At 37.8% G+C, this 24,585-nt stretch overlaps 1 protein-coding gene across 1 annotated transcript in view; it reads right to left on the reverse strand.

The window, feature by feature from the left end:
- The window catches only part of SEC63 (SEC63 homolog, protein translocation regulator), a 64,130-nt gene that overhangs the window by 14,478 nt on the left and 25,067 nt on the right, over positions 1 to 24,585 (reverse strand). The window contains exons 5-12 of the mRNA XM_081997878.1: positions 23,253 to 23,314; positions 20,636 to 20,694; positions 19,875 to 19,925; positions 17,199 to 17,307; positions 14,589 to 14,683; positions 11,834 to 11,966; positions 10,546 to 10,638; positions 1,120 to 1,274 (exon numbers count right to left, since the gene is read on the reverse strand). Of these exons, the coding sequence (XP_081854004.1) occupies positions 1,120 to 1,274; positions 10,546 to 10,638; positions 11,834 to 11,966; positions 14,589 to 14,683; positions 17,199 to 17,307; positions 19,875 to 19,925; positions 20,636 to 20,694; positions 23,253 to 23,314 (757 nt within the window). The remainder of the gene's footprint in view (positions 1 to 1,119; positions 1,275 to 10,545; positions 10,639 to 11,833; positions 11,967 to 14,588; positions 14,684 to 17,198; positions 17,308 to 19,874; positions 19,926 to 20,635; positions 20,695 to 23,252; positions 23,315 to 24,585) is intronic.

The raw sequence follows: 24,585 nt of genomic DNA on the forward strand, positions 1-24,585 counted from the left end.
AGGGGAAGGACAGGTGGGATTATGGGATAGCCAAATTCTTGATTTTTTTACTTAGTTACACTGCACATGTCAAAAAATACATCTAAAATTGCAAACTTTTTTGTATGCTCCCTGTAGTTTAGGCCTGGATTAAGAAAAGTAAGTGTTTGATGATACTGATAAGAAAATGATTCTTTTACTTTATCCAAAGGAAAAGACTACTTGATTATTTGATGAACAAGCATGTTCAAAGGTGATTAAAAAAATACAGTACTTAAGAATTCTTATCTTCACAGTAACACAGAAGCATTTAAATGCCACCTAAGGCTATAGTTAAAGCTAAACAAAATTTCCATTAAATAAAAAGAATATTTTTAAGATTGATCCAAATCATCATTGTAAAAAGACTCAAAAAGTCAATAGGTTCTACTAGAAGATAACTGCTTGTTTCTAACCAGGCATTCCTAGAAGATATAGTACAATCAAACAAGCAGGTTTGAATACAGAGAGTCAGTGAAACAGAGTGAAGAAACGTATGCAGGTATTCAGATAAGCCTATTCTTTTTTGTCACTAAATTCTAAAAATACCAACACTTACCCAACTACAGCTACATAGTAAGAGCTTTATAAAGCATCCTCTTTCATACATAAAGGGTCACAAAATCTGAAAAAAGGTCCCACAGTAACTGATAATTTTTTTCCTTTTAGGAACTCATCTGTGTTACCTTCCAAATACATTTTCTATCAAATGAAATTAAGAATGATGTAAACGCCCCCCCAAAAAAAGTTAAGTCCCAGTAAGATATTCCAGACACATGCTGGAAAGATATTAAACAGGAGATAGTACTCTGTAATAAGAAAAAAGTTTCTTCTGTTTGCGAGGTCAACCTAGACTCATCTTTTACATTCTTTTACACTTTATCAGATCTGATCTTATTTCCCATCTCCTAACTGAGATGGATTTTAAAGAAACAAAAAGCACACAGATCATTTAGGAAGTGTTGTACTGAAATCCTGAAAAATAAACATATTTTAATTCTCTTAGTTAATTCGTGACCTTACTTCCTTATAGGCAAGTAGGTAAAAGAAGTAGCAGAAAGTGTTTTAAGAAGTTACCAAGTATCATTTGTAGTTTTATACCTTTTTATGATTGGAGACTCGCCTAAGATTGTCCTCTTCAATGTGAGGCAGCTGCAAAAGGGGAGACTTGAACTGTTGAAGTCCCTGGACAGTCATCTGGGAAAGCTTCATGCAATTTTCCAAAGATCCCAAAGATGGAGCACGGAACTCCCTTTCTTGAGGAGAATGAAACAGACAACATCATTTTAAAATTTTTTTCTTCTTACACTTTTACAATGTATTCTTGTACTACACACTACAGAAAACCTTGTTTTCAGTCAACTAAGCAAATGAAAGAGGCATCTTAAAATGTTCAGCATAATAAACCAGGCAGCCTTTTTACTCTTACTGCAGTCAAATAGCCCAGCAGATATTTTCTTCCCATATTTAGGCTATCACAGCTGAACACCAAGAAAGGGAAATACTTCCATCTAACATTGTCTCAGGGAACAACAGCACAATGTATCTACACAATTATTATAGTAAAAAATGCCACCACTTAAGTTTAAAAAAAAAAAAAGGCAGCATGAAAACCAACTTGTTTTAATTTATTTTATATGTATATGTGCATATAACATGTTTAGCTCTTTGTAAGCATATCACTAAATATAATTTATCATTAAACATTAATCTTTTACAACACAATACATTATTTATAAGATTTTCATCCTGAGATATGAACATAAAGGTAGCAGTCTATTACATGCAAGAAAAAACTGTAGGTATAATTGAAGCTAAGCAAAGCATATTATTTTGTTAGAAGGCAGTAAGAATAGCTGTAAAAATATCAAAAGGCATGGCTTTTGTAAGTACACCTAAAGGTTAAAAGGTGTGTCTATGCAAACATCTATTTGACTTTTAGAAATTAAAATATTAAAGGAATTATAGGTAAAGTATTAAAAGGCATACACTCTACATAATTAAAATTATTATAAGATAGTCAAGGGAAAAGTCTTAACCAGAACAAAGCAAAAGAAAAAAGAAATAGTCGTTTAATACTTTTCGTCATGTCTGCAAAGAAATGAAAAAGCAAAGCAGACAGATTTCCACATACTGCTATTTAACTTTGTTAGACAACCATCCATTCATAAATAAGACTTCCCAAAACCCTGTTTAGAAAACTCAATTCAGAATTCCCCTGCAGCTCAAGAGCTGCTGCAAGTCTGGAACTGGCAATGTTCAGGTCGCTCTATATATACTTTACTGTGAAACAGAAAAGTAAGTTAGATCCTTTCAGAGAGCCAAGAGGAATTTAAGCAACTTAAATCTTTTTCTGAACTTGCATGTGGCATATGAAAGAACTAAAGGCAATTTCAAACATGTATTACAGAAAGCACCTGTAATTTATAATGCCTACCATTTTATTTATTCCTATGCTTTAAAACCTTTTCTGAGAAACAATCAACCTTTGATTACCTTGACTGTTATAGGTATATTCTGCATATAAACATATAAAAATAAGTATGAATACAAATATCTGTGTGCATACATACACAAATACACAAATACATAAATTTGGTCTGGACACATTTGGCTGGTATGTTTGGGACACTGCAACAGGGGCATAGAGGCATCTTTCAACAGATCGTCAGAAGGAATACGGCCACTCTGCTGGGGCTGTGTGACCCAGCTTACCACACTATCAAGGCAACTACAGATGTGGATAAAGCAGATTTACTTACACCTGGATGAGAAGGCAGACATGCTGTAACCTGCACCTGACCAAAAGGGTACCGAGGCCAAAAATTGCTGAAAGTTTATTTAAGTGCCAATGGCCATGTATTTTGTTAAAAAGCAAGTTTAAATTAATTTTAAAAGTTTACATAGGAAATATGAAAAACAAATCTGACCAAAAAAACCAGCGTGTCTTCAGTGTGTTTTCTCCTTCCTTTACATCACAACCTTGCTGCAAATTTATAAGCTGCGACTAGAGCACGTTAAATGTACACAAAAGATCACTCCACCATCTCTGCTATCACCTTCCCCTCTCCGTTCAAATGGCCTGTTTCTTCATCAGTTACATGAAGCTATAAATATAATCACAGAATCATAGAATCTTTGGGTTGGAAGGGACCTTTAAATGTCATCAGCTATCAAATTATATGGCAGGACTTTTTTTTTAATCCAGTATATTAATAAATACTGTGGAGATTATATGCAATGCAAAGAGAAAAATAACACATTAATGGAACTATCTGGCTAGACATGCTGATAAGTAACAAAGATGTAACTTCTACCTTTAAAAAAGTAATGGAAAGATTAATCTCCCAACTAAATAGCACAAAATTTACTTTCCACCTTACCTATCTCTCACCTCCCCTATAATTTTTATGGCTGCTGCTAAGGAAATTCACAGGATTTTTTTTTAATTAAAAACCCCCACTGCAAACCAAGTTAATAAGAGAGTCCTAAAATTCTCTGACAAACTTGACTATTGCAGGAAAGTCACCTAGAGGTTTGAGACCACAAAGCACGAGTCAGAGTAGAAATTCTTCTCTTTCTTAAAGCATTAACTCATCATCCATATTGCAGTAGAAAAATATTTTACAAGTTGGAGAATATATTTTGGCTTCCTGAAAATAACACAGGAATTTGTATTCCCTGAGAGTGGATTTGATGACAGTACAGCATTTAACAACACCCAACTGCCCCCACCATAAAATGAATGCCATTACTGCACATACTTTGACAGCTTCTGCTTGTCAAAGTGCACAAGACAAGACTACCTTTAATCTAAGGTCATAAAGTCATCCAAAACATATGACATTAAAGTAGTCAATCACAAGTTTAAATGCAAATCAGACTTGCTTGTGCAGGAATGGTATACACCTGGGTCAAAACACAACCTCTATGTTATACGGCAGCTTCCAACCTGAATTGAGAAATGCACTTTGCCTGGACAGCTGAAGTGATGCGTAACCTTTCTGCACAGTTACTAGAGCTCACGCCATGGTTTTGGCAGCAAACACCTGGCTTGGCAGGGCAGCCATCTACTTATGATACCCAATGGCTTCTTTGAGATCATCCTTAAGGTAATTTAGAGCTGCTGATTATCAACAACCAGTTAAATCGTTACAAAACAATGGATGCAAACAAGGGATGCCACAGAGCAAAGCGTATTTTCAGGGATGTAAAAAGAAAGTCTCACAGACGATGCAGAAATCAGGTAAGAGAGAACAAGACATTTTATCTAAAGGTAGCTCACAATTGCCACATTTTCCACCAGGCTGGAAAAAGCTTAGCAGTAATTAAAAACTGACTGGACTGAAACGAAAATAGTATTTTTATGAAAGCAAATTAAATCTGTTCCTTGTAAATAACAAATCCAAATAATAACGAATCCAAACTCATCTGCTGAGAATGAGAGCTCTGTTAAGAAGTGACCACGATTAAATGATTTTTATGCCAACCCTACACTCATCCTTTTGTGACAGACTGTTTCTAATGGGGTTTGACATGAAAGGCAGTGTCCATGGCTTTTATGGGGATGCACAAGCAGCTTGAAGCACCACTTTTTGCTATCTGGGAAGGCAGGATGCTTGTCCCTATGAAGGGCTCAGACAGCAGAACTTCATAAATCTCATTCTGTGATGTGCTGTTCTTAGTGCTTCTAGTCTTTCTTACACCTCCTTTGAGAACAGATTGTACTGGACCAATAGTTGAAAGCTGTACGAACATTTTTAAAAACAACTAGGATAACTAAGTGCCAAGATTCTCAAGATTCATCCATGGTGCTTTTCTTCGAAAGACTTGATTACAAAGTATGCATAAATGGTTACAGATATTTTTAAGATTATTATGCTGCTTAAGGATATTTGAAAGACATTAATGAATGCAGCACAAAATGAGACTCCTCATCCCACCGTCAATTTAGGTTTCACAAAATAACACTTGTCCCCAAAATATTTCTTTAGATAATATTAACGCATGCCATCATCTTCGTATTTTCACAGATAGGATTGTTGAACATTTACGGCTAATTATAGCATGCGATAATTTTATGTACCATGTGAAGGCTGATTTAAGTTAAAAGTAGAACTAGACCCCAAAACATCTGTAGTTAAGTTTTAAGCTACTTCACAGAATCACTAGGTTGGAAAGGACCTTCAAGATCATCAAGTCCAACCATTAATCTAGCACCACCATGTCCCCTAAACCATGTCCTGAAGTGCCACATCCACACGTTTTTGAAACACTTCCAGAGATGGCGACTCCACCACCTCCCCGGGCAGCCTGTTCCAATGCCTGACCACCCTCTCAGTGAAGAAATTTTTCCTAATATCCAATCTAAACCTCCCCTGGCGCAACTTGAGGCCATTTCCTCTTGACCTATCACTAGTTACTTGGGAGAAGAGACCAACACCCTTGTCGCCACAACCCCCTTTCAGGTAGTTGTAGAGACCGATAAGGTCTCCTCTCAGCCTCCTCTTCTTCAGACTAAACAACCCCAGTTCCCTCAGCCGCTCCTCATAAGACACGTGCTCCAGACCCCTCACCAGCTTCGTTGCCCTTCTCTGGACATGCTCCAGCACCTCAACATCCTTCTTGTAGTGAGAGGCCCAACACTGAACACAGGATTCAAGGTGCGGCTTCACCAGTGCTGAATACAGAGGCATGATCACTTCCCTACTCCTGCTGGCCACACTATTCCTGATACAGGCCAGGACGCTGTTGGCCTTCTTGGCCACCTGGGCACACTGCCGGCTCATGTTCAGCCGGCTGTCAACCAGCACCCCCAGGTCCCTTTCCGCCAGGCTGCTCTCTAGCCACTCCTCCCCAAGCCTGTAGCGTTGCGTGGGGTTGTTGTGGCCGAAGTGCAGGACCCGGTACTTGGCCTTATTAAACCTCATACAGTTGACCTCTGCCCATCGATCCAGCCTGTCCAGATCCCTCTGCAGAGCCCTCCTACCCTCCAGCAGATCAACACTCCCACCCAACTTGGTGTCATCTGCAAACTTACTGAGGGAGCACTCAATTCCCTCATCCAGATCATCTATAAAGATATTGAACAAGACCGGTCCCAGAACCGAGCCCTGGGGAACACCGCTTGTGACCGGCCGCCAGCCGGATTTAACACCATTCACCACAACTCTCTGGGCTCGGCCATCCAGCCAGTTCCTCACCCAGCGAAGAGTAAACCCGTCTAAGCCACGAGCCGCCAGTTTCTCCAGGAGAATGCTGTGGGAGACGCTGTCAAAGGCTTTACTAAAGTCCAGGTAGACAACGTCCACAGCCTTTCCCTCATCCACTAGGTGGGTCACCTGGTCATAGAAGGAGATCAGGTTGGTCAAGCAGGACCTGCCTTTCATGAACCCATGCTGGCTGGGCCTGAGCCCTTGGTTGTCCTGCACATGCCCTGTGAGCACTCTCAAGACCAACCGCTCCATAATCTTCCCTGGTACAGAGGTCAGGCTGACAGGCTTGTAGTTCCCAGGATCCTCCTTCCAGCCTTTCTTGTAGGGTGTCACATTGGCAAGCCTCCAGTCGTCTGGGACCTCCCCTGTTAACCAGGACTGCTGATAAATGATGGAGAGTGGCTTGGAAAGCTCCTCCGCCAGCTCTCTCAGTACTCTCGGGTGGATCCCGTCAGGCCCCATAGACTTGTGGGTGTCCAGGTGGTTTAGCATGTCCTTGACTGCTTCCTCCTGGATTATGAGGAGTACATTGTGCTCTCCATCCCCATCTTCCAGCTCAGGGGCTGAATACCCTGTGGATACCTGGACTGGCTATTAAAGACTGAGGCGAAGAAGGCATTAAGTACCTCAGCCTTGTCCTCGTCCTTGGAGACAATGTTCCCCGCCATATCCAGTAGGGGATGGAGATTCTCCTTGCCTCTCTTTTTGTTGTTAATATATTTGTAAAAACACTTTTTATTATCCTTTGCGACCGTGGCCAGACTGAGCTCTAGCTGGGCTTTTGCCTTTCTAATTTTGTCCCTGCTTGACCTAACGAGATCCTTGTACTCTTCCTGAGTTGCCTGCCCCTTCTTCCAGAGGTAATAAACTCTCCTCTTTTCCCTGAGTCCCAGCAAAATCTCCCTGTTCAGCCAGGCCGGTCGCCTTCCCCGCCAGCTCTTCTTACAGCACATGGGGACCGCCCGCTCCTGCGCCTTTAAGATTTCCTTCTTGAAGGCTGTCCAGCCTTCCTGGACCCCTTTGTCCTTCAGGACTGTCTCCCAAGGGACTCTCTCAATAAGTGACCTGAACAGGCCAAAGTCTGCCCTCCGGAAGTCCATGGTAGCAGTTTTGCTGACCCCTCTCCTTATTTCACTCACAACTGAGAATTCTATCATGTCATGGTCGCTAAGCCCAAGACGGCCTCCGACCACCACATCTCTCACCAGTCCTTCTCTGTTTGTAAACAGCAGGTCCAGCAAGGCACCTCCCCTGGTGGGCTCACTCACGAGCTGTGTCAGGAAGTTACCCTCCACACACTCCAGGAACCTCCCAGATTGTTTCCTCTCTGCCATGTTATACTTCCAGCAGATGTCCGGTAGGTTGAAGTCCCCCACAAGAACAAGGGCCAGCGAATGCGAGACTTCTGCCAGTCGCTTATAGAATGTCTCATCTGTCTCTTCATCCTGGTTGGGTGGTCTGTAACAGACTCCCAGCAGGATATCTGCCTCATTGGCCTTCCCCCTCATCCTTACCCACAAGCACTCTACTTGGTCTTCACAATCATCGATTTCTATGCAATCAAAACACTCCCTAACATACAGAGCCACCCCACCACCTCTCCTTCCCATTCTATCCCTTCGGAAGAGCTTATAGCCATCCATTGCAGCACTCCAGTCATGAGAAGCATCCCACCATGTTTCTGTGATGGCAACTACATCATAGCTGTCCCGCTGCACAATGGCTTCCAGTTCCTCCTGTTTGGTGCCCATGCTGCGTGCACTGGTGTAGATGCACTTGAGCTGGGCTATCGATTTCAACTCTGGCAGGCCACCCCTAGGCTCATCTCATCTAACTTCAAATCATGTTAAGATGACAAATACACAAACTTAAACAAAACAGTCTCTCAAAAATTTCAATATCTAACTTTAATTTTATTCATATCTTTAACAAAAAAAAGCCAACAATGACACTTTTATCAATTTCCATTTGTTTCCCCAACAACAGTCAGCAGGGGGACAGAATTCTTTCTACCTGTACGGTCACCAAAAACAGGGTCAACATTTTAAATTTCCTAAGCGATAAGTAGCAAAAATGGTGATTTTTCCTTTAGAAAAAACACCAAAATTCTAAACAGTTTACCTCCAAGTCCTCAAATTCCTTATAGTTGGCCTGATGGGCAACTCTTCAGCATCGCCTTCCCTTTAATGCTTTGTGCTGAGAGCACTAGTATAGAAGTGAGAGGAAATGTTTGGTGCAAATTTCTGAATACAGCCATTTTTAAACTTCTGAAATAATTTTGAGAGAACCTGCTAAAGAAATACCAAACAAATCCTCAACTATACCTATGATACCCTTCTTTTTTTCCAAATCTATGGAAGTAACTTCTACCATACATAATGACAGCTATAAATTCTCATCCACTTTCACAGACTCACTGAGGTTGGAAGGGATCATGATAATATCTAGAAATTGTTAGTAGTTTCCATGCAAACAGAAAATTAGTTTACATTACTGCCTTCTAAAGTACTGTTTGATTTTTTTTTATTTTAATTTAAGCTCAAATCTAACTTTTCTGCAACTTCAAAGCAGTTTATTAAATACACTGCATCTATAAATAAACATTTTATGTGAAATTAAAAAGGTATCTCCATGTACATACAGAACCAGAGAAGAATACAGCTACTTGGAGGTCATTCAAGTTGTAAAGTATATCATGTACTCTGTTAAGTATCTTTTTCAGCTTTTACAAGAAGAGCTATAGGTGTTCATTTTTCAAAGGCTCCCAGTTCTGTTGCATTAAAAAAAAAACTTCCAGCTGTATTATTTTGGTTTCATTTTGCACAAGAGAAAACAAGTATTTGCTAGTTGACTAATATATACATAGTCCATCTTAAAAGACATCTTTCAGAGGTTTGAAGTATTTTTATTAAAAAAACCTATCCAGATTAAAAAAAAAAGACATACCTACATTTGGCATATGCAAGGGCTTATGAACAAGTAAAATGATGTCTTCATTCAAGTGCTTTTCATAATTAGCTATAATATGTGGACTTGGACTGGCTGAGCTAGCAAAATTTTAACACACAAAAAAAATCCCACAAACCTAAACCTCCAAAACAGCTACTTAGCTTTTTATAAAATAAACTATTAAAGTTTCACAGCATATCTTTGCAACTTTGTTATAGTACTAGTCTGGACAATATTCACAAAAACATATGCACAGCTAAGCTCTTAATATGATACTCATTAATAAATATAATCTAATGTTAGGTGGAGATTACTTCTATAATGAAAAATATGGCTACTGTTTACTTCCAGGTTTCAAGTTTTCTCCCTGGCAGTCTCAGAGACTAGTAAAAATAGGGTTTAAAATAGAACTAAAACCATACTTAATCAATATTTCTTTCTAAAATAGGACATGTAAGCCAGCATGTGACATACTTATCTGCTCACGTTCCCTCTACTCTCATACTTCATTTGGTTGTGGACCATGATTTCCAGCACCACTTCCAATAGTGCTGGGAAAGATCTTCCCCAAAACCATTCTTGTTAGGAGGGTATCAAGGGGGTCAAAGGGGTTTTGGTCTAGTAAAGATCAACCAGTAAGTATTATTTGATAGCAAACAAAATGTTCACCAGTTTGGTATTAAAAAAATTGCCTTGCCTATGTTTGTTGCAATAAAGGAACAAGATCCAAGCCTTTGTGTCTTTACACTGCAAGCAACCACGTTCAGCCTAACTGCCTTTTTACAGTAAGAATACAAAATGCTTAAATATTACATTTCAATTAAACTGTAATTTCTATGGCAATTACAGCAAAGCATCTGACCCTACAAGTTCAGAAAAAACTTACACAACAGGCCAAACAGCATAGGATCCCGAAATGGAGAAATATGAGCAACATACAAAGAAATGATGAAAAAGAAATGATCAAAAAAAGTGACACTCATGACAGGAGGGGAAGAACTGTAAAAGCGCAACTTAAAAGATGGATGAACACAAGGTTTAATTTGTCTTACACTAAGTGCTTTGCTACTGAAAACGGACCAGACCTTTAAGAAAAGATTTTCAATTACATTTAAGGCAAAACTTTTAATTGCAAAATTACAAGCTGAACACACATACTCAAGATTTCAGAGTAGAGCTTGACAGCAGCAGCATTTCAATCCTCAAAATTGAGAGCTCTCCAATTACAGTAAAAAGAGAAAAAGTGCATTTAGGCATTTCTAAATATCACAGATTAAGTTTCCCACAAAAACCAAAGACCTTCTGAAGCACTGCAATGAAGAATCGTATTTACTAGTCTAAATTATACAGTTTCTTTTCTTACCTTCCCGGCTTCGAGCCATGATTATTAGTTGGCAGATCACATTAATCATTTCTTGAAGTAGTGCAGGACTCTTTTTCAGGATGAACTGCTGATCTGCAAGACATAACTGGCTGCAATTATGCTGCACTTCTATTAGGAAAAAAAGGAGACAGTTTGCATGAACTGGACATTTAATGGTGTGGTCTTCATTCCTATTCATTCTTGCATTATTGAAAATACCACTTTATTCTCATTGACACATCCATCTGTAGCATTCCCTAACAAAAAAGTAAAGAACAAGTGCTAAAAGGGAACACAAATTTTGTATACCAGACAAGCAGCTTCCACACCAAATGAAGAAGTACATATTAGACACATCTAAGAAAAGAAACAGGATGGCACAGACAATTTACCAGTCTTATTAAAATAGCATGAATTCTGTAGGTAACCACCTAGGTTGAAAAAAAGGATTTTTAATTTTAAGTGAAAAAACAGTTTGGGGGGAAACATTATTTGTAAAGCACTAACTACTTTTGAATATAGTCTGTGAAGCTGTAAGTTGAAACAGTTAACTAAGTGGCAAGGAAGATGAGAGGTTTTTAGTGACTATTTAAAAGTGATCAATTTTCTTTTGAAAGAAACTGGAAAATTTGAACCAAAGCACCTTCACTCGACTGTTGTTTGTTTGGTTTAATCCACATTAAAATATAGAACATCAAGTTTGCTGGTCAGCTTAAAAAATCGTGAACTTCATGGCTGAAACTTAAGAACTAACTTTAAAAACATTTCAGTTTGTATTTTTACAAGTATGAAAAATTGCAAAACACAAACTGAAGTTCACATGTAGCTGATATTTAAGGTTCTAACCTTGTCATCTTTGCTTCACATAGTGGGCCCAAAAACTCCAAAAATAACCGTGTGTGGAAGTGTTAGAGAAAGCAATATATAGAATGCAAAAATAGAGAACGCTTATCTTTGATTTCTTTACTCTGAAAAGCAGATCTACTTCACATGTTTAACTTTTAATTCTATTACAAAGAGAAAAAAAATACCAAAGTCATTATTATCACATTTGCAGCCAAAAAAACATTTAAAAGTAGGATATCAGTATTACAGGGCTGTCAAGAGAATGAGTAAAAGCTAAGTCAATGTTTTAAAGAGTCAGTAAAGTTGAAAAACTAAGTACACTGCATAGAGATTATTGAGGATAGATCCATGCAACTCTTTAATGGAAAAGAATTATGACTACTGTGGCATGCAATGTGTTGCTCTGTTTCCAACAATATCTCATCAGGGGAGAAACCATTACCTTCTTCAAGAACCTCAGGAACTTTCATCCTGGCAAGATGAGTCAACAGCAGAACTCTGGCTTTCAGGCTGTAAGGGCAGGTGAGCGGAGGCTCATTCTTCTTTAAATTTATGCCACCAATTTCTCTGATTAGCTAAAATAAAATAGTTAAACACAAATAGCTATTTTGGTGCTAAAGAGAAACAAATACAGGAGGAGAACAGTTTACAAGAAGAAAGTTACATTCACAAAAGCAAGACTTTAAGTAACTTTTCCCTGGAAAGTTCTGTAGAAATGAACATTAGCTATTTTTACTCAAAACCCATCTCCAAAAAATCAAAAAGTGTCTTTAAACACCTTGTTTCAATGTGGGAGTGAGGGGGGAAGTAAAGATCTGCAGACAAAAAAACTTGCCTTGAACAGCATTGAAGAAATTGGTATTAATAGATAAATACCTTAAAAATCTGATTTTATTGCCAAGGTTTACTGGATTCAACCATATTTCTCAAGTATTTATGTCAGACTCAATATGCACTAGCAACAGCATCACCTTGAGACCTTTCACCCATCTAAGACCCAACCAGCTTTCTCAGAAGTAAGTCTCAGGCATCACAGGAAGGAGGGTTATAAACCTAACTCCCTGGTAGGCTGAAGATCAAGTATTTTGACTTATTTATAAACAGCACCAACTTGAAAAAAGTGTGGTGTTCTTTCATCAGGATGACCTCTAACTAGACCAAGATACACAGTTCAAACAGGTCTCTTGCCTGAGTTTGTTGAAGACCCTGGAGAGGCTGCAAAAATGAGTAACAGAAGCTCATAGTTTATAAGAATCAATACATGGCCCAGAAGTCTCACTTTTTAGGAGAGACTGACGTTCCACAATCTCCAGATACAAAGTGAAGTCAGGACATCAACAGCCAGGCTACACTGACCTTTGACCAGTCTTTCCCTACAGCTGAAAAAAAGACCTTCTGACGAGAAGTTCCTTAGAAGCACATCCTGGTATAACACCAGACAAAGAAGAGTAAAACTTTGATAAGAAAACCTTATCAGAAGTATCAATACTGGCTGTACGGTAAAACAGTGAAATAAAAATGGGAACAATGATCATGGCCCTAAAAGCTGGATACACTAACGAAAATTATTAGCAATACTCTTCTGTATTGATGCTTCAGAGACTTGTACTGCCATACACTCAGGGAAAAAAACCACAACACAGATGACACTGATTACTGGACCTTTAGAAATGGAACAAAATCCAACCGTATAAAATGCAAGATCATGCACTTGCATACTAAAAAGAACTGCAGCTCAAAGATGGAAGCTTGTTAGCTGGAAAACAGCTATATAAGACAAGAGAAATCAAAAAAAACTTAGTAATCTCACACTAGTTGGGCTATTTGGTATTAAACTACCATATGAAACAGTTGTGGAAAACAGTATGCTGAAAGTTATTCCCTGCAGAAATACAGGAATCGTAGTGCCACCAACTAAGGCACTGCTAAGACTTAACATGGAATGCTTTGGACAATTCTGAGCAGATAAAAAATAATGTAAAATTTAGAAATATATCAACTGGGAACAGTACCCCATTCAGTATGTAGCAGGATGAGGGAAATGAAGAGCCTTTTGGGAAAGACAGGATTAAAAGACAGCAGCTTGTCTAGTTTAGCAACATAAAGACACAAAGAGAACAAAGGGGTTATTGCTTCTGTCTAGCAAGAATCAGTCAGATCCAAGAATAATGACGACAAAAAACATGTCTATAAATTGATCACAAACAAGACCCCTAACCACTAGAACAGCACATTCTGGAACAGCTTCTCTGTAGGATATGGTTACAGGAGGCTTGAGTGCCTTTTAAATAAAGGATGATTAAATATAAAGGGCTTGCACAATGCCAACACTTGCAACAGCACGGGAGAAGAACCGATGATCAAGGTGATGTTTTCCAGTCATGTGCTCCCACTGTTGAAAAAGCTCACCTAACTACAATTCCAGCTCCCTCTCTGATAAAGAATTTGTAAAAGAGGCAATTAAGTAAAGAGGTATCTCAGTCTATTTTCTTTATGTTTATGACATGAAAGTATGTTTATGACTTGAAAATTCAATTACGTGCATGTAAATTTGTGAAACTACTCCCCCTCACTTTGCAAATTTGAAACATTTTCATTGGAGTATTTTCTTAAAAATAAAGTTTTAGTTTCTGATAAATAAGACTTCCTAAAACACTGATAGCAATAATTATTTGCCACAGTATGCATTATGGCACCTCTGCTGGGAAGACTTAAGTGCAAATGAAAATAAGAGGCAACCAGAGGGGAACAGACATTCATGGAAGAATCTTTCTAATATTTAAAGACATTATTAATTCAGACATCAAATAACAATTTTATTTCAGCATATTTAACCAGATCTGTGTTAATGATTTTAAAGAACTTTATCAAATGGTGATCACTCCCTTATACCAATACTCAAAATTTATAAGGACTGATACTCCCTATGTATTTATCCCTCCCCAAAAACCCAACCCAGCAGTCTATATATTAAACTGGTTCCATTTAAGCTAAGCATTATCTCCAATTAATGTTAACTTTTCTTTAAAAAATTAAATCAAGTCTAGCTTCTAATTCCTACTTCTGAAGGGATACAGTTGCATCTCAATAAAATTAATGTGTTGAACTTGAATTGTCAGCTGTTCACCTAGAAGCAACATCTCCCTCTTCCCTTAAAAGGGTCAGTTATTTATAAAACAACTCTTGACATAACTAACCTGTGGTATCTGAATGTTGTCTGCTGGTCTGCTCGTAGCATCTTTATTGTACTGAGGGTCAAATTCGGATGCCCCTGCTAAAACCATGATAAGCCCTGCAAAGATAATTGGACACAAACAGAGAAAAAGTCAGCAACATCCTATGCCACTCAATGATTTCTTCAGAACCCTCAGCCACAAAACTTATTCCCACTCTTCCTCCAACAACCGTGAATATCCCTGTTCGCTCCTTAGTGGATCAGTTCCTACTGCCGCAGGGCAAAGGAGTCAAGAACCAACGCCTGACACAAGACAAAAGAGATCGCTCAAGGCTCCATTTTGCATGGCATCAAGTCCAGCATTTAACTCTAAATGTCTTCACAAAAACATAGTTAGGCTTCTTTAGGACTGGCAGATGTCACTGGACAGCTGTTTGACTACTTCTGCATGCTCACAGAACCATTCCTCTCAACAATTCACATGCCTGCAGCACAATCACAATGTGTGTACTGGAGGGGAAGGCAAGAAGGATAAATTTAAACTCATTTTTCTCTTCAATCAGCATTGAAAATTCACCCCCCAAAAATTCTTTTAATTATTAGAAAAGCAGTTCAATAAATACCCCTCCAACAAATCCCATGAAGATGGTGGACTGCTCTTTTCCTAATGTGATTAGAAAAATCCGTACTACCTCAAAATATTCTGTTCTGTAATTAAGATGAAAAACCTACACAACGGAATATTTTAGCCTTCTTTCTGCTCACGAACATAAAAGACGCCTCAGCCATAGATAATAAAAGAAAGCTCACCCCATCATTTGCTCCAGTTAAAGTAACTTTTTCAGCAAGTTACTCAAGCTTCATTCTTAAATTTTGAGCAAGTTTACCAAGCAAGTCAAAGTTATTTTTGCCTAGTTGCAATGCTCAGTGAATTCCACCTACTAACAACTAGTTAAGTTCCCCTAGCATCAATTTTCATTTCCGTTCTCGATTATCTATTTACTTCCTGAGCAGAGCATATCAAAGCATTTCAGACAGCTATAAATACTTTCCTATAAGATCAACAACTGTGGATCTTCAAGAAAGGAAGTTTAAAAAACTTTTTCATCCTGAAGCCTAATAAAGTATCTAAAACAAGGCAAGTCATGCAGATTTGTCTCACCATTTCCCTAGCCTGGTTTGATTACACTTGCCCAAGCTTAAGCCTTGAGTTTTGGCACTGGTACCTCACCACTGTGGAACTCACAACCAAGCAAAAGCCTTACCTTATCACTCTGTGGTTTGTCTAAGCCACCTCAGCCGCACCTCATTTTTCATTCAGATTACACACAGACCTCAGGGGAAAAAAAAATTACCTGCCTCTGCCTCCAGGATACCCTGAAAGTGTTAAGTCCTTAAATAAGGCCACCTAAACCTAGAGTTAACTTTTTAATCAATCTGTAGGAGACACAAGGCAAGCCTCAAAGCTATGGTTCTGAGCAAGGTTCAACATGAAATAATCTGCTGCTGACAAAAAGTTTGGAGAAAAAAGGCAGGCAGGTTTGCAATGATCTTCCTAAACTTCTAAACAAGTCTCACCTACTCTCCCATTCCTCCTTTCTCACCTAGCTGTTTAAGAGAAGGGGAAAAAGCATAAGAGTATTACAAGGTGGAGAGCATAACTGGTCTGAATTAATCCCACACACAAATCCATGTGTGCTGTGACTAGAAAGCTAACGTATTTCCATACTCTTATCTCCTAGACCTCTGGTATTATATGTGAAGCACTTCGGTAGGAAAAGGCTGTTATCAAGAGCTGATGATTCCAGCAATCTTCCAGTAAATCTAAAGCTGAACAACAGTGCAATTCAAAGGAGTAAGAGAATGTATTTATGAACCCTTTCAAGAGGGTTTTGGGGGCTTTGTTTATCCTGCTTTTCAATTGCTCTGAGCATGCAATCTAGTAAAATCCAATCTGGAACTAATTAGTACCATGCTAATTCTTCGGCCCATGCCAGCCTCCAAACCGAAAGATCCAATTCTGCACCAACATAATGCATCTACAGATTTCCCCAGAAAAAGGTTTTTTTTATTCCTTTAAAAATGAGCAGACAAGAAAAACAAGTATATCAAAAATTATAAACAAGCAACATGAAATTGAGAGGGAGCAAAAATTTTAAACAGAAATTTAGCTATAACATAACAAGAATAGAAAACCAGAAATGCTATTTCATTCTTTGGTGGTACAGTAGTTTTATGACAGCCCCTAGAAAATTCCCAACACCTATTTTTGTTACAAACACAGAAGAAACCACACAGATATAGGCTGCACTCCTAGTGGCCACATAGTAACTCAGGACTACAGGCAGGTCTCCATGTTTTTCTCAACATACAATATCCTTTTTTCTTTCTTTTTTTAATGTATAGACAGACAGACATAAATATAGATCTCTGTAATTCCCTCTCCCGAATACTTAAGTATTCTTTCAGAGTACTCTTCACCTGCAACAAAATTACGTCTTTACAAACACTCTAAAAGAAACAGAAACATTATTTTAACCTAACAAAGGCTTATAAAGCAGAAGCATTTTAACATCAGCAGATGGATATTTCCAGATGAACACATTAACATTTTGAGATGCTTTGTACTTACGTTTCATGTCCATGTTCCGTGTTTTATAGACAAAATATGTATATATTTGAGTTGTCCGAATGAGAATCTGATCTCCACTATATCGTATTGATCGGTACCACCAGGAACCCTGGGACATTTAACAAGAACAAACTGACATCAGCTATGACGAAGTATCGAAACAGCTCTGCTGGATCACTTCAAGTCTGTTCACAACCAGGTAACTGAGTGCAATTGATTTTACCTATCTTAAGGTCAACTGAATTTCAGAAAGGAGAGGGAAACAAAAAATATTTGCTCACACAAATTTTAAAAACACACCAATATATTCATCTGAATATGATGGTGAAAGTTTTTAGATGATCTCTAGCCTATAGAATTCCCCCCAACACATGCACACACACATATACACTGCTTTGTTTATTTTTGTTTTAGTGAATCCACTAAACATTAAGCCCACTGGATTTACCACTTTCTATATACATGGTAACTCCTTATTGTGCAACACAGCATTAAAATCAAATTCCTTTTAGACAGACTAAGGGCAAAGCAAGAACCAATAAGATTTACTTCATTATAAGAAAGTATGCAAAAAATAATTTAAGTCACCTAATCAGAAATGCTTTTTAGATGGGGATCTGGAGGTGGCCCAGTGCCCTTACTGCAGATTTTCAGAATTTAGACATATGCCTTCAGATTGACAGAAGAAGTTTTCCAAACCTTCAGAAACACTCCAATAATCCCCTCAATTAGCATTACACCAGTGACTTCAAATTATGAAACTCACTGTACAGAATTGTTCTCTATAATATATTTTAAGAAAAATTGTGTGCTGGGTTATAAACTGCGGTCTGTTCATTAAACTTCTCCTTGTAAGCAAAGCTCACTAACATGAAAAAACTAAATGTTTTTTTCTCAATCTATTGTAAACTTTATCACAAGTTAAAAGTAACAAGCATTAAAGTAGTAAGTGATGCTTTCTACTATAAATTTAATAGGCAACAGTGTAAATTCCCCTGCTACAACAAGAATTCTGCAATTTACTTAATTATTTGGGAAATACTCTAGGACTGGCTCTCCAAAAAGTTTGGGGTTTTTTAAAATAGGTTTGATTAATAAAAAGGTTTGATTCTTCCATGAATAGATGAACCCTGACACAAAATAATGCACAGCTTTTTTTAAAGCTTTTATGCAGAAAAATTTAGACTATAATCCTGTAACTACCACATTTTTGTCTAAGCATAAGTACTGAAAGAAAAATATAACACAGCCAGGCCAAATCTACATGAAAGAGGCTGCCCTAACTGCTTTTGCAGATACACTTCATTTCTCTCACCTCATGTACAGAACTTTATTTAGGTCAGTGGAGGTCTAGGAAGAACTACATACCAGTATTTTCCTTTGTTGATCTGGATTCAAAGGGTGGAACTAGCCTTCCTTTATTTTAGATGCCTATCTCAGATATAGGATGACTACACTGTAGTTAACTTTGGCTTCTTTATTGATTCATAAAAGAGAAATAGGCCCATTAAAGGCATGAATCATCTTGTATGTCTACTTAGAATGAAATGATAAAATAACTTGCTCCATAAAAATGACTATTCCTCTTCACTGACTATAAAAGAAATTTACAGTGACAAGTCTGAATGCAGAAGTCTACATCTGGTATAAGGGCAAGGAAAGGCAGATTATTTTTTTCTCTGCTAAGGACATTTCTTTGTAACAACAGAAAGGATGTTTACTTTCATTTGAGCCATGATAAGCCTGGTATAAATCACTAAAAGTACATGTATACAAAAATGCATCAACAGACACCAAATGAAACCTAAACAGAACGACAAGAGAAAATATGTAGACATTGTACACTGGATTATAGACTTCTTATTCAACAACTTGTTGAAATCTCCACATCTAATTTTCTATACTACATCTTCAATTATACAGAAAGACTCTCAAAGAGAAGGGATAATGCCTGGCTGAGCCTCTGCACACAGAGATGCAAGCAGTTGCTCAGACCCCAGGACACTCAAAATCTTCTTCTCAAGAGCATGAAAGTTTCTGGGTGTCAATTTTCTGAGTCTTTCTTAATGCCATACCCTAAATGCACAATTACTTGATAAGGCACATTGTTCACAAGCAGTACCATAGGGCAAACCCAAGTCCTGAAATACCACTCATCTAGCAACTGATTCCTCACACACAGAAATCTCAAGGGCAGACATCTCATGGTGTACAGAAGATCAATAAAAATTGAAGTTATGAAAACAAAGGCAGCCAGGAGAAACCAAATCAACAACCTGTTCCACATGCAGTAATCATTCTAGTAGCACCAGCTACAGACATCTCATTCTTGGCTCTACAGTAACATCACTGAAAATATTCTTGAGTTCATCACATCATATTAATTTTTCATGTGATGAATGACAGAAGGTACAAGACAAATTACATAACTCAGTCTAACTCTTGTGATATCTAGTATTTTCCCTACAGCCCTCTCTCTATCACGGCCCTGCATTTTTCTGGAAACTCTACAGCAACTACACTTCTTCCATAATAAAACACCCACATTAAAAAAAAAACACCCTCACTTGCTCACTCTCTCCGTGAAAGGCAAGAATGAGGAACTCTACTTATGTCTAAGATAGCTTTGTTTACACTTGGTTACAGAGGGTAGAATATTAATTAGATAATACTTACCACAACAACTGGAAGAATAACCATAAACGCTAATCCATATACAAGCAAAACCTAGAGAAAAATATGAAACATACTGCATTAGATACTTCAGTTAATACCACTCGTTTAATCTTTATTCTAAAATACAGTAAAGTAGTATTACCACAAGCCTACTACAAATTAATGTAAGCTTATGCATGATACCTGTCATTATTTCTGAAGAATAACTTACAAGTAATATAGTCAGTTGGGTAGGATTTAAATAAGGAGTATCAGTTTAGTGTAAGTAAACTTTTAAATCATCCCTGCATTGTCTCAGGTAGGTTTCTTTAACTATTAAAGAGTTGTCAGCTAAACTGTGATGCAGCGGACAGAGATGATTACTACATTAAAATATATCAAGCAGGTAAGCCAAATACCTTGCAGCAACAAATGCAACAAACATTTAGACACTGTATGATTACAGCATCACTGGCAAACCAAACAGACTACAGAGATCCAGCAAACAGTTCTATATGTTTTTCCTTGCAACAGCTTTGTAGCACGGGTGACCACAGTACAACCTCATTATCACTGCAATGAGATCCTTCCAAGTATATTAATACTTTGCTCTCAAAGGTTAGATTTAAGCTACTCTCATGCTTGTGACTCCTGAAATTTGCTTCAAAGACATGCATTTGGACCAAAATATTATTAAGTACATGTTTGCATTAAGCACAAATATTTTAAGGTGAACACTTAAAAGTTCACGTTAAAATCTTGAGCTAAGTAAGTTGACTCACCAAAATTGAATTTTTCTGATCCACAATCCAAGCTGGCAAGGCTATACCAAAGCTTGTGGCTGTAGGATGAAAGAAAAGGAATTCAGTATAAAACATTAAGGAATTGTTTTAAAGTTGCATTAAGTCTAACAAGCAAACCAACCAAACAAAACTACCAACCCACAAAAAATCCTCATTAATCACTTCAATAAGCAAAATTATAACAAATTTAGCAAAATCAAAAAACAAATTTGAAATACACTCCTATATGCAATAAAATAGCAAGACTTAAACGCAACATCTGAAATACCAAAGAGTTTAGCTTAACATATTGCAGTGAAATATACACAAGATTTATTAATATACAAAAAACGAGAGAAAGATTTCACAGATGGAAGGATTTATGAGCTTTGCCTTGCAGAGTTTTCAGCAGTTTAAATACATATAACTCAGTAAATAAATTAACTGCAAGAAAACTGAGCAAATGAATTCTATGGAAAAAGTTCTATTAGTTTGTAACTTTAGGAAAGTGTTCTAAGACTGTAAATTGTAAAAACAAAACCCTCTGCCAGTTCAAATTTCTGTGTGATTGGTAAGAACGAGAAAGGAACACTTCAACTCAAAAGGAGTTAGGCTGCATAAAATAGAAGACATGATTCTCTAACAGTAACATCTACAGTACGCAGATCCGAATACAGACTAGCATAAAACAGCTTGTCTTCGGACACTTTAGCTGTAGTAAATTGAACTTTGCAAAGGCTACCTATGCCAACACTAAAAGTACTAGGAAACAAAGAAAAAAGACTTTACAAATGTCTAGGGCCTGCTTAAAAAAAACAAACCTCAAAAACATGCTTTCCTCAGTACTAGCAGGTATCAATGAGGATTATTGATTTAAATAAGGACAGACTAGGATCCCCTATGTACTTAGATACTATTCTGTCTCCAACAGATTGTGATAGCCATCAGTTCAGACAACCAGTTGTTATGCACAAGCCTAACATGACTTCTATGCAGTTAAGCTGGTAACTATTATTATTTGTTGAGACTCAAATTAAACATCTGATCAACCTGACCACACCTCAAGCTTAGGAATTCAACAGAATAACACCTAGTGAATTTACGACATTAAGTTTTAAGAATGCTTGTAAATTCTCAGCTTTTGGTTGAGTTTTCTTTTGAAGTCACAGCTTCAGGTCCATTCAAGGGCATTGACATTCTGCCTAATTTGAAATCCTATGCCTTGGCAACACTAAGCTAGTAGCTTGTGGATACAAAAAAACAGTTTAGCATCAGGAAAGCTATTTGTGCTTATACCAGACGAAAATTTATGGTACCATTTTGCTGATATTGCGACAGCATTTCTGAAGCAAGACTTTATTTGTATTTTGCATCAAGAGGGACAGAGTCCTCCTACTTGCCTGGCTAGGAAACCAAGAGAAGCTAGGAGCTGAAAGAAATTTGCTATGCTATAAAACACGGTAGTTAAAGAAACTGAACCACCACCTTAGTCCAGAAATGCCTTTGTCAGACTATGATTTAGTTGGCACAGTTGTTTTTTTGAGGGGAGAGGGAAGATTGTTTATTTGAAACATTGCTTCCGAGGCTTTTTTTCCCCTTTAAAATTTATTTCCTATGTTGGATGGATATAATTCAGAAGAAGAATTTCCCCGCACAGAGTTCCCTCACATCATCCTGTAAGTTCACAATTAAGTTACAAATTCCATTTATTACTGGAGCTGGCCATAACTCATTCCACATAGATGTGTAGTATAACTTAGTCCTGCAAGCTGCATCAGTTTGGGCATCAACAAGCAGAGATCTACGGAGGCCTGTCCTAACAGATGGCAGATTTCCTTTTTGCTTGGAATAAGTATCAGAAGCAGATAGAAATATACAATATTCTTTCTCACAACTAGTCCACTTAAACGTCACAAAGATGTTATGCAAGCAACTCAAGCAACTGCAAATAGGAGGGGGGGGAATCTATCAGCTTTCAGTCTCAAATGGTTTTAGTTTGGATCATCTACTGTAAAATTTTAATGCACCATCATCAGAATTATTTCCATGTAGCTACCTGCCCAAGAACAATCTACCAGCATAGTGATAATCATCAGGACTCCTCACCATGAAGGTGGCATAGAGCTACACTCCAACAGTACTGCGAACAGTACTGCTTCCAGAAAACAGAAGGCATACATATCCTCATGTACATCCCTTCAAAGTGTTTATTGCATTATAGCTAGTTGTTAATTTTTCAATATACGTTTATAGTATCTGATCATAAATACTAAGAAAAGTTTAAAATTGACAAGTTTCTGATGAGTATTATTCTATTTTTTGCTTATACCTCCTTTTAATATGGGCAAGTCTCTCTAGATACCTACTGAAGCTGACTAATTAAAAAATACCCTTCTCTTTTTTTCCTAATAAGAAATCTGAGCAATGTGAAAGCAAACTCTGTCCTGCCTTGCCCTCCGACCATCACACCAGTGCCAGTTTCACAAGCAAAGAATTGATCAGATGCATTGCTTCAAATCACAGGAGAAAGTTATATACATTAAGATCAGAATGCTTCTCAAATGATCAGATATTACACAGCTCAATGTACAGGATTTCTGTCATTCAGAATTGTTACCTTGTGGTCCATCTGGATTACCAAATTCTTCCCAATTTTTTCGTGATTCTTCATCAGTTAAACTAGTTTCAAGAAGAGATATTAAGTTAATACAGAAGAAATTTCTCTTTAAATCATTAACATACAGAAACTTTAAAATGTGGCATTTATACTATCCTTCAGAGATGGTTTGGCAAGCTAAACAACTTCAGCTATTGTTTGTATGAAATCTGACATGAAACAATACTGCTGTATTCCTTCACGATACACAGGGGAATTCTTTTAGCACCCTGCCAGCAAAAGAAATCAGACACAGAAGGTGCACCATTGTACGGGGAATGGAACAATCACACCTCCCTTTCATGAGAGTGACTCTGTACCCACCAACAAAGGGCACTTTTCAATGCCAGGTTACCGTGCAACAAATTTTGAAAGACAGAGGTTGAAAACATTATCTTTTTTTGGAAGGAAGATGAATATGCAAGATGAATTGATACAGCAGAAGTTGTCCATATGGGCTTTTAATTCTCTTATTCTAGACTTTTAGCTTTTGATGGCATGTGTTTGGTTGTTTTTTTTCCCCTGGAACTCCCTAGTTTCATATTTAAGAGAGAAATAAATTAAGACACCACCTCCTAAATCTTACAGTTTCTATGCCTGTTCCATAATGACAGTTTCTTGGCAATAATATAGCACCTCAAACAGAATCCCTGTAGTAACGGGGAGAATACTGCTTTAGGAAACAGAACATCACGCATTCACTGTATGCAAGATTTTGTCTCACAGGAGAAACCCAGCGAGTCAGACGTCTTCTGATCATTTCTAAATCTCACACTCGTTAACAAGCAGACTCACTGAATGGGTAACTTTTATATTCTTTCAAGGCAGCATGGCTGAGGAACTTCACTGTCATTTACTTCAAGATATGCCTCCACCACAGCCCTTGCACTAGCATTTGAAATATCAAACTGTATCACCAAGCATTTGTGTGCCAGGTTGCAAAGCAAAGAAACAAGATGTTTCAGGAGTTCAGAAAGCAAGACTACAATATCCCATTGAAGGGACTTTCATAGTGATGCAGATGTGTTTCAGCAGAAAGTAGGATACCAAAACTGCTCAAGTGAGTATAGCGTTGGTTCTCCTTCTCAACTTACCCCAAACAGGACTCTCAGTCAGTAAGGTCAACCACATAGACAACTGACTTAAAAGCTGAAACCACGAACTTGATAGGTTCTGACCCAATAAATCCCTACAATGGAAGAAGGCTCAGAGGAGATGGGCAAGGGCAATGTGATATGAAGGTCAGACTGACCATAGTGAGTCACCATAGCTACTGCAAAGAAGCTGGCTGACT

Source organism: Phaethon aethereus (genome assembly GCF_964289735.1).
Source record: "Phaethon aethereus genome assembly, chromosome: 3".
Classification (NCBI taxonomy): Eukaryota; Metazoa; Chordata; class Aves; order Phaethontiformes; family Phaethontidae; genus Phaethon; species Phaethon aethereus.